This window comes from Neomonachus schauinslandi, chromosome 2 (genome assembly GCF_002201575.2).
Source record: "Neomonachus schauinslandi chromosome 2, ASM220157v2, whole genome shotgun sequence".
Taxonomy (NCBI): domain Eukaryota; kingdom Metazoa; phylum Chordata; class Mammalia; order Carnivora; family Phocidae; genus Neomonachus; species Neomonachus schauinslandi.
The window spans coordinates 158,989,182-158,999,962 of NC_058404.1; the positions used below are offsets into that span (position 1 = coordinate 158,989,182).

A 10,781-nucleotide genomic window follows, 5' to 3' on the forward strand; every position below is an offset into this window, starting at 1 on the left:
GCTCAAACTCACAACCCAGAGATCAAGAGTCACACGTTCCACCAACTGAGCCAGTCAGGCTCCCCATAACTGGAGTTTAAATAAAAACTTGGAAGATAAATAAATTAATTAATTAAAAAGAAAAAAGAAAAGAAAAATGTGGATTGGGACCTGAATAGGAATTAATCATGAGACACTCCTGTAAAAATAATAAGCATCTAGGGAGAGGAAACCACAAATACAGATTCTGAAGCAGAGGCAAGTATGTGATTGGCCTTTTAGAGAACAAAAAAAGAAGTCAATATGACTGGGGCAGAGTAAGCAGGAGGGAGTGGAAGGGAGTGAGGTCAGAGGGCCACAGAACTCTAGAGACCCCTGCAAAGGTTTGGCTTATCCTAAGAGCAATGGGAAGCCACAAGCAGGATTATATAGTAAGGGTGGCATCCTTACTTTATGAGATAGCATTGAGTTTGATCAAGCCAAAAAAAAAATCTACTATTTCTCCCTGACTCCTCTTCCTTCACCTTCAAATCAAATGCATCCAATGCAAGTTGCTAGTTTTTCTATTTCTTGAATTCATTCACTTCCATTGGTACACCCTCATCCCAATTATGGCCCTTTCTCACCTGGATTTCTAGATGAGCCTCTCGAGTAGTCTCCCTGATTCTACCCTTGTTTCCCCTGCAATCTATTTGCCATTTTCTGGAAGCGTTCAGTTGGAGGAGTGAGGGAGGAACAAGATTGGGAGAGAAATCAAGACTTCTATTTCAAAGTATATTATTTTTCCGATGCCTATGATATATCCAAATGGAGATGTCCAGTAGGCAGTTTGAATACATGAGTGTGGGACTCAGGAAAGAGAGTAGAGCTGGAATATATAAATTTAGGAGGCAGTAGTATAGACATGCTATTTAAAGCCATAAGTGTACATAAGACAGCCTGGGAGGGACAAGTGAAAAAAAAAAAAGAAAAAAAGAAAAGAAAAGGGGTCAGGAATGAGCCCAAGAAGCAAGCAGTCACATAGGTGATAAACTGGGGGACTGTGGTGTCACAGAGGCCAAGGCTAAGAGGTATATATTTCAAGAAGGGAGTGGTCAGTTATATTAAATGCTGCCCAGAGGTCAAATAAGATAAAAATACTAACACCACTACTAATAATGGCTAACATCTACTAAGCACTTACCAGTACCATAATCTGCTCTAAATGCTTTACAGGTATTAACTCAATTAATTTTCTTAACAACCCTAAGGATAGAGAAGGAACCACTGGACTTGGTAACAGAGGCTGAATGAAGAAATCTTTCATTCAACAATAATTGCTAAGTCCTAACTTGTTCCAGGCACTGCTTGAGGCACTGAGGATGAAACAGTGGAAAAGAAAGGTTTTGCCCTCTGTGAGCTTACTATAAACAGTAAACAAATAGACACATAATATTGTACAGTCAATAAGACAAGTACTTTAAAGAAAATGAGCAGGCTAGAAAGTGTTCTTTTTGACAGAGTGATCTGGTATATCTTTATAAGGTGACATATACTTGAGGGAAGGGTGTCCTGGCAGAGGAAAAGTCAAATGAAATGACTGTGAGGTGGGAGCAAGGAGGCCCACGTGGTCGGAGAGCAGAGATGGTGGGGAGATGATGAGACATCTGGATGGGGATCATGTGGGGCCTTGCAGGCCTGCTAAGGACTTTAGATTACAAACTATATGAGATGAGAACCCCCTCTGGAGAGTTGCATATAATTTCTGTTCTAAGACCCATGACCACTGTATGAACAATAAACTGGAGTGGGAGGAAGAATGCGGCAAGACTGGAGGCAAGAGCAAGCGGAAAGCCATTATAGTGGATCAAGCAAGAGATGATAGTGGCTTAAAAAGATGATGAAGCTTTAGATGTTAGTAAGTGCTCAGTCATGATATATCTCAAAATTGAGGTTTGCTGATGGTTTGGAGGCTGTTTAAGAGGAAAACATGTGTCAAGAATGACTACAAGGTTTTTTGATCCTAGCACCTAGATGAATGAGTGGTGGTACCATTTGCTGAAATGAGGAACAGTGAAGGAAGAGCAAGTTTGGGTGTGGAAGTAAGAGTTCAGTTATGGACACATTTAATTTTACATGCCTACTAGATACTCAAGTAGGGATATTAAATAGACAACCGGTTATAAAACTCTGGAACTCAAGGGAAAAATTTGAGAAGTTACCAGCATACAATTAAAGCCATGGAAGTGATGACATTGCCTAGGGAACAAGGAAAGTTCTAAAGAATCAGAGAAAAGCCATCACTCACTTCAACCTAGAGGCTGGGAAGAGAAGTTCCTGACTCAAAAGAAAACTGAGTCAGGAACAATTGATGAGACAGGAGGACAATGAAGGCAAGTAAAGAAGGGCTTCCAAGAAAGAGGAAGTGAATGTGTTAAATGAGTAAGATGAGAATGAAGAATTAACCATTGATTTTGGCAAGGCAGAGATCATTATGACCTCAACAAGAGCACTTCAGCCAAGTAGAGGAGATGAATGTTAAAGTGGGTTCTTAAGAGAATGAGAAGTGAGGATATGGAGATAATAACTGTTTTGAGGAATTTTTCTCTAAAGAGGAGCAGAGAAATAGGAGTGGTACATGGGATTAAGGGAGGGTTTTTTGTTTTGTTTTGTTTTGTTTTTAAGATGGGAATTATTGCTTCATGTTCAGGTGCTGAATGACCCAGTAGAGAAAATAAAATGATGCAGGAGAGAGAGGGGCTAATTTTAGGAGCAAAGAGTTTAAAGTTAGATAGAATGGTATCTAACATACAGGTTGAGAGAATGGCCTTTAATAGGAAAAAAGACAGTTCGTCCATTACTAACAGGAGAAAAGGCAAAGAATACATGTACAGATGCTGGTAATTTGGTAGATTCCATGTTGAAGACATGGGGTCAAGGGTTTTTTCAAGATGAAAGGTTCTTGAGTATATGCTTATAGAGTATATGTGTGCATTCATGGGACTGATTCATTAGAGATGGAGAAATTAATTCTGTAGGAGGGGGGAATATGGCAAGAACAAAATTCTTCAGGAGCCAAGAGCAGAACCCAAAGCACAAGTGAAACCCAAAGCACAAGTGGAGGATTTTGCTTTTCACAGAAAAAGGCACAATTCTTCTTTGAAATATGTAAAAAGAATACATAAGTGTAGATTTGGATAAGGCAATAGATTAGTGGTAAGAAAATAAGAGAGCTTGGGGTGCCTCGGTGGCTCAGTTGGTTAAGGGTCTGTCTTCAGCTCAGGTCATGATCCCAGGGTCCTGGGATCCAGCCCCGCATCGGGCTCCCTGCTCAGTGGGGAGCCTGCTTCTCCCTCACCCTCTGCTGCTCCCCCTGCTTGTGCTCTCTCTCTCTCTCTCTGTCAAATAAATAAATAAATACATTTTTAAAAAAGAAAAGAAGAGAGCTCATGACTGTTTCTATTTGCTCAATAAAATGTGAGACAAAGTCTTCCAATGTTTGGGGGTCAAAAGTGTAACATTTGGAGGAGAGTAAAGAAGACAGTTATCTTCTCAGAGATTAGGAGAACTAACTTACTAGATGAATGAAGTGGGCTTACTAGGAAGTATCAAGTAAGCAGTAAGATGTGTGGTCATAAAATTGAAATAAAAGAAACCATATGATTGTGTGATTTTGTTCAGCAAGAGTCAGCCGCTCAGGTGTAGGCAGAAGATGGATGGTTAGGTTTAACCAGGGTTGAGGTTTTGCTTGGAGAAGTATGGTGGATAGCCAGAGTCAACAGGGTGGTGGAATATGTAAGTGAGCCACTGACAAACCATAGAATGGAAGCTGATAAAGAGCAGCCAAGGAGAACACGAGATTAAAAGTGGTCAGCTGAGGGACTGGAAGCCCAATGTGGACAAAGAATTGTTTTGGGGGGATCATCAGTGAAAAGTCATTAAGTGTGGTTAGAGCAAAGGATGTTTATACCCAAGACCCATTAGCCCTGTAATGGGCTTGGTGAGGACTGTAAATATTTAGTAAGTATACTTTGAATTCCCGCTCAATGAGTATTTTATTCCTACAACTTTAATAATGTAATAGCTAGCATTTATTGAGTGCCACCATGTGCCAAACACTGACAAAGGATCCCTCCCTTTAATGCAGAGAAAGAGATAGCATCTTAGGTGCTATAATAGAGGTAACGTTCAAAGTGGTAACCCAGAGTAAATGCAATGACTATAGAGAAAAAAAAAAAAAAGAAGAAGAAGAGCTTCAAAAAGATGTTACAATGAATAATCAAGGACAGCTAGGAGGTCATCAGGTGAAGAGAGGAGAGAGTGAAGAGATTCAATTTGTCTCATTTACTCATCAGAGTCACATACGGTCCAAAGATAGATGACTGCAAAGCAGCAGGTAAATGACACAAAAATTAAAACAAAGTGAGCTCTGGCATGCAAATATTCACATTCGGACCCCCAGTTTCCAGATAGGGCGGGGTGGCTCAGTGCCTTGGGAAGGGCCCCAACACCTACCGCTCAGGGAAGATGGCGGAATCCTTAGCGGGAACCTGGTCATCAGAGAAGGGGAGATCACCACGGCGGCAGCTCTGGGAAGCAACTCGGTTTCGCTGGGCTTGGGCTCTCGGGGAGCATGGGACTCCTGGGGTTTACGGGGCTTGCGGAGCTTATGGGGCTTGCGGGGTGCGTGGGGCTCGTAGGCTTTGTGGGGCTCATGGGGTTCGTGGAGCTCATAGGGCTTGTGGGGCTCATAAGGCTCGTAGGACTCATAGGGTTCGTGGGGCTCATAGGGCGTATGGGGTTCAGATGTCTCCTGGGGCTCATCAAACTCGTTCCATTGGTCTCGCTGGCTCTGCTTGTTGGCTTCTTCCGGCTCCTGGGGTTCCTCGGGTTCCTCGGGCTCCTCAAGCCCCTCAAGCTTGTGCACGTCGAGGAGCCTGAGTACTAAGGGCTTCTGAAACGCTTCGGAGGGAGCGGATATTTCTGTCGCGCCATGCCCATCCGTAAACGCAGATGAGCCTGAAAATTCTTCGTTCTCCATTGGTGCCCAGAAGCTCCAGCTGCGCGCGGCGCCGATCCTCGAGGCGAGACGCACGCGCGCTGTGTGTCTTCTGCCGAACCCGAGCGGCTTGGGCTGGGGGGCGGCCAAGACCCGGCCCGGCCCGGCCCGGCCCACCCAGCCCAAGCAGCCGGGCTCTGGAGCCCTCCTCGCGCTTTCTCCGGTTGCCAAGGGGACGCGCCTCGCTCCGGGCGCCCGGCGGCGGAGGGAAACAGGGGTTCCTTGTGTTAATGGCGAGGACTCTGGAGCGCTTTCCGTGGCCCAGGCCTTGGGGACAACATAGCAGCTTCCAGTCTAATTATGGCACCACTCGGACAGCAGAGCCAGGTCCCTGTTAGGTTCAGAGGTTCTGTGGCGCAGGCTCTCCATGGGCCTTTGTTCCCTAATCATGCTGGGAAAGGTAATATTCTAAGGCCCTCTATCACTAAGATTGACTTCCATCAGTTTCTAGTAAATGCACAACAGTCATAATGTGGGTGTGGGAGATGGGCGACACCAATATATGTCATTTGGCCCAAAGTTAATATTCAGGAAAAATCTCAAATTTAGATTTTTAAAGTTTTCTTCACATGAAGTTCTACACACAGTCACAAAAAAACATTGACGGGATTACTAAGAATAATACACTCATCTACAACTTGTGTTTCGTTACAGGGCACCTGTCTACTGAAGTGCACTATAAATCATTGTTTTTTTATAAACCCTGTAATTATCTCGCGATATGTGTGTGTTGATAACATTACTTGTTAAATGTGACATCTTGTATTTAAATACGTTTGTATTTAAATACAATATACCAGAATTTTTATAACCCTATTTTTGGCAACCCCCTCTTTTTTTTTAATCATTATTATACTAAGAGATTTTAAAAGGTAAGTGATCTGGACCTCTCCCAATCCGGAGGAGTGCTTTCAGCTAATTTTCATGGCCATGATGGTGTGGTAGAGGAGAAAAGAAGTGGTAGGGTTTCCCTGATGTGGGGTTTTTGGTTTTGTTTGGGAGAAGACACTAGAGGTGTTCAAGAACAAGTCATCTGTCCAAGTTATGGTAAATCCAAGTACACTTTTTGCACACTATGGGTGTTCCTTGGATATACTTTGTCTCACAGATGCAAAAAGTTAAAAGAGGAAGATTTTGGATTGTGGATGTCATCTAGAAGAATGAGAAGAGAGTGGCATATATGAATCAGGAAATCTGCTCCCTCAGACATGATATAGACATGTGCAGTACTGTATGGAAATTCAAGAATTATATCCCAAATACTTGGGGAAATGAGAAATAAAGCTATCAGAGAGTTTTCACTCAACATGTGAACAATGAGGCAAGAGTTACGTAGATTCACCTTAAAAAGGCACCCCTAAATGAGTACTAGTCCACCACTAAATGGAATGCCTTCAAATTTCATATCCTACTGGTTATGTTTATTCAAAAATTGCAAAGAGGAGAGAGTCCAAAGCCAACAGACTGCAAATGTTACATACAGCTGGTTCTTCAGGCCCTCTTGAGATGGATCTGTGACCTGATGCCACCATACATCAACAGATCCATGCTCACCAGGCAACATTCTGACACAACCCAGCTTCCCAGGGATTTTGCTTACTGGGAGAGATTAGGATCACACAGAATTAATTCTGGTCCACATCACAGTTACATATTGGCATTCTGATTTTATACACCAATCTCATGAAACTGACGTACATCTTTCCCAGGAGAAGTTTAGGAATCGATCTGGATTCTCTCTTTCTCTCACTTCCCCTCCAGTACATCAGCAACTCCAGTTCATCCTTCAAATGTGTGTTGTTGTTTTTTTTTTTTAAAGATTTTTTATTTATTTATTTGAGACAGAGAGAATGAGAGAGAGAGCACATGAGAGGGGGGAGGGTCAGAGGGAGAAGCAGACTCCCTGCAGAGCAGGGAGCCCGATGCGAGACTCGATCCCGGGACTCCAGGATCATGACCTGAGCCGAAGGCAGTCGCCCAACCAACTGAGCCACCCAGGCGCCCTTTCAAATGTGTTTTTAATCCACGCTTTTCTTTCCTTTTTTTTAAGATTTTACTTATTTATTTGACAGAGAGATAGAGAGCACAAGTAGGCAGAGAGGCAGGCAGAGGGAGAGGGAGAAGCAGGCTCTCCACTGAGCAGGGAGCCCAACGTGGGGCTCGATCCCAGGACCCTGGGATCATGACCTGAGCCCAAGGCAGCAGCTAAACCGACTGAGCCACCCACGTGCCCCTCACGCTTTTCTTTCCATCTCCTTTCACCAGTGCCAGTCCAGGGCACATTCATCGCTCTGGATTCTGAAGTGCCCTCAAACTGGTGTAATGACAATCATGACACTCCAAACTATTTAGAATAAATCTCAAGCTTTGCACCATAAGATGCCCCAGGATCTTGGTCCTTGCCTCTCTCTCTCTCCAGTCTACTGTGGGCTGCTCCACCCTTGTTGTCTACATTCCAGCCTCCTCAATCTTCTCTAACATGTCAAACTCTTTCCCATTTCAGCATCTTTCTATACCTGTCCCCACTGCCTGGAGCTCACTCCTCCGTCTCTTCACATACTGGCTCTTTTCAATCCTTCAGGGCTTGGCTTAAATATCACCCACTCAAGTGTTTCCAGCCCACAGTAATTTTAAAAATGTTCCTGCCATTACTTTCTATCTCAGATCCTTGCTTCAACACAATTTATAATTATTTCACCTGCTTTTTTATTTTTGTGTGTGCCTCCACACCCAGAATATAAGCTCCTTAATGACAGGGACATTCTCTATACTGGTGGCTGGTATATGCCCAATGCTAAGCACAGTGGATGGCTATGAATAGCTATCATTCTTTCTATTGTTTTCCTGCCTAGAATCCCTTCCTTCTTCTTCTAAAAGTAGAACCCATTCTTTCTGTGGGGAATTCATTCCATATGGTTGGAGGGGGTTAATCCTGCTCCCCCCACCCCCACCACCAGGTCTGGGCAATTTGGCCAGAGGGATTGGTTCAGAGATCAATATGTGAGCTCAGCAGAACCAATCTTGCCCCTCCATGAGATGTGCTGGATGGCTGCTTTAAAAGAGAGGATCCATTTTACTCAGGGATCATGAGCTATATGAATGTTGTAGGCTTGGTGTTGAGAGCAATTCCTTGCAGAGGGAGTTTGAGAATGAAGCCAAACAGAGGTTAGCAGGACCAAGAGATGGAGAGACAGCCTTGTTATCTTCAAACTCTTGAATCTGCCCATGCCTTAGATTTCCCAGTATAAGGAGCCCCCCCCATGCCCTTTTTGGCACACACCAATTTAAGTTGAATTTCCATTTAAAATAATGCAAGAATTCTGGTGCTCAAGAAATGTTGACTAAATCAATAAATGAAAAGACAGATCCATTCTTAGTGTGCTAACTACACTTAAAGTTTCTGAGCCTGGAAGGTTAGCAATGGTCCTTATTCTAAGGTAATGAGTGCCACCTATGAGGCCTGTTGGGAAGAGTGGCAGCCAGGCAGACTCTCTGACAACCTGTCTTGGCTGAGTGCCGTTTCATCAGAAACCCCTGTGTCATGTACCTCCCTTGCTAGCCTGAGAGCATCTCAAGTCCCTGCTTTAATCATCCTCAGCATCAAGCAGCCACCACCATGTTGGCACTCAATAGTTCTTCACTGAGGGAAAAACTCCAGCCACAACACTTACTACCAAAATGCAGAAGCTAAAATCAGAATGTGAGAAAAACAAAACTGAACAGTGTTATCATTCCCTATCCCAAAAGCTTTTGGCATCATCTTTGAAATAGGTGTCCAGGAACTTATATATACCCTCAACTACCTTAGAAAACATAAGGAAGAAATAGAATCAGAGTTTAGGGCTGGAAGTAGTCTGTATTTGATTTAATCCTTTTGCAGAGTGAAGACCAAGTAAGACACAATATGATTAAGGGATTTGTCCAAAGACCAGTACTTGGCAATCCTTAGGGCAGAGGCTGAAATCCAGGGTTTCTGACAATCTTGAATCATTGTGTGATCCAACTTCCATAGGACAGATAAAGGAATGTCTGACTAACATTAGAAACCCAAGTGGCTGTTGTGATATGATACTATTCAACATTATTCTGCAGGTCTGAAGGTGAGAAAGCCAGTGAACTTAAAGTATCACTCTAACATCTCATCTCTCAGAGGGCAACTAACATTTTGCACATGCATGCCTAAGTTCAAGTATGTTCCATTTCAACCCAATACTTGACAGTGGAGGTTATGTGCTAACATTCAAAGGGGCTAATTATCTTCACTAAAATTTTCTTTTTTTTTTGGTGCCACAAATCCCAAATTTTAAAAGGAAGGATTTGCAGAACAAATCCTCTTTTCATGGGGTGCCTGGGTGGCTCAGTCAGTTTAGCATCTGCCTTCCACTCCGGTCATGATCCAGAGGTCCTGGGATCCCAGATCCAGGCTCCCTGCTCAGCGGGGAGTCTGCTTCTCCCTCTGCTCCTCCCCATGCTCACTCTCTCTCTCAAATAAATAAATAAATAAAATCTTTAAAAAAAAAAAAGGAATAAAAAAATACAAGTTTTAATTTTACCTTCACTTATTTCTTTTCCAGTATTCTTCCTTTAAGATCTGAATTTCTGACCTGTATAATTTTCCTTCTCCCTGAAGAACTTCTTTTAACATTTCTCACAAGGCAGGTCTATTGGCAACAAATTCCCTCAATTTTTGTTCATTTGAGAAATGGGGCGCCTGGGTGGCTCAGTCATTGAGCGTCTGCCTTCGGCTCAGGTCATGATCCCGGGGTCCTGGGATCGAGCCCCGCATCGGGCTCCCTGCTCAGCGGGGAGCCTGCTTCTCCCTCTCCCACTCCCCCTGCTTGTGTTCCCTCTCTCGCTGTGTCTCTCTCTGTCAAATAAATAAATAAAATCTTTTAAAAAAAAGAAAAAAGAAAAAAAGTCTTTCTCCTTTATTTTTGAAGGATAATTTCTCAGAGTACAGAATTCCAGGTTGGTGGGTTTTCCCTTTCAACCCTTTCAATGTTTCACTCACTCTCTTCTTACTTGCATGGTTTCTGAGGAGAAGCCGAATGTAATTATCTTTGTTCCTCTATAGGTAAGGTGTTTTTTCCTCTGACTTCTTTCATGATTTTTTTTTCTTATCTTTAATTTTCTGCAGCTTAAAAATGATATGTCTACGTGTAGTTTTTTGGGACATTTATCCTGACTGGTGTTCTCTAACCCTCTTGGATCTGTGGTTTGAAGTCTAACATTAATTTGGGGCATTCTGCACAGTCATTATTGTTTCAAATATTTCTTCTATTTCTTTTTTTCTTTTTTCTCCTTCTGGTATTCCCATTACATGCATTTTATATCTTTTGTAGTGGTCCTACAGTCCCTGGATATTCTGTTCTGGTTTTTTTTGTTGTTGTCGTTGTTTGTTTGTTTCCCAGTCTGTTCTTGCTTTTCAGTTTTGGAGGTTTCTATTGAGATATCCTCAAACTCAAGAGATTTTTTTTCCTCAGCTGTGTCTGGTCTACTAATAAGCTCATCAAAGGCATTCTTCATTTCTATTACAAAGTTTTTCTTAATCTTTCAGATTTCTTGTTGGTTCTTTCTTAAAATTTCATCTCTGCTTACATTACCCATCTGATTTTGAATGCTGTCTACTTTATCCATTAGAACTCTTAGCACGTTAATCATATTAATCATCAAGTTGTTTTAAATTCCTGTTCTGACAATCCTAACATCTCTGCCATAGTGGTTCCAATGCTGCATATGGTTCTGATGTCTCTTCTGTATGGTT

General features: G+C 42.7%; 1 protein-coding gene across 1 annotated transcript in view; it reads right to left on the reverse strand.

Moving 5' to 3' along the window:
- THEGL (theg spermatid protein like) overlaps positions 1-4,999 on the reverse strand; it is a 51,770-nt gene extending 46,771 nt beyond the window's left edge. Inside the window, exons 1-2 of the mRNA XM_021701622.2 lie at positions 4,474-4,999; positions 1,163-1,224 (exon numbers count right to left, since the gene is read on the reverse strand). Of these exons, the coding sequence (XP_021557297.1) occupies positions 1,163-1,224; positions 4,474-4,999 (588 nt within the window). The remainder of the gene's footprint in view (positions 1-1,162; positions 1,225-4,473) is intronic.
- Positions 5,000-10,781: the final 5,782 nt, after the last annotated feature.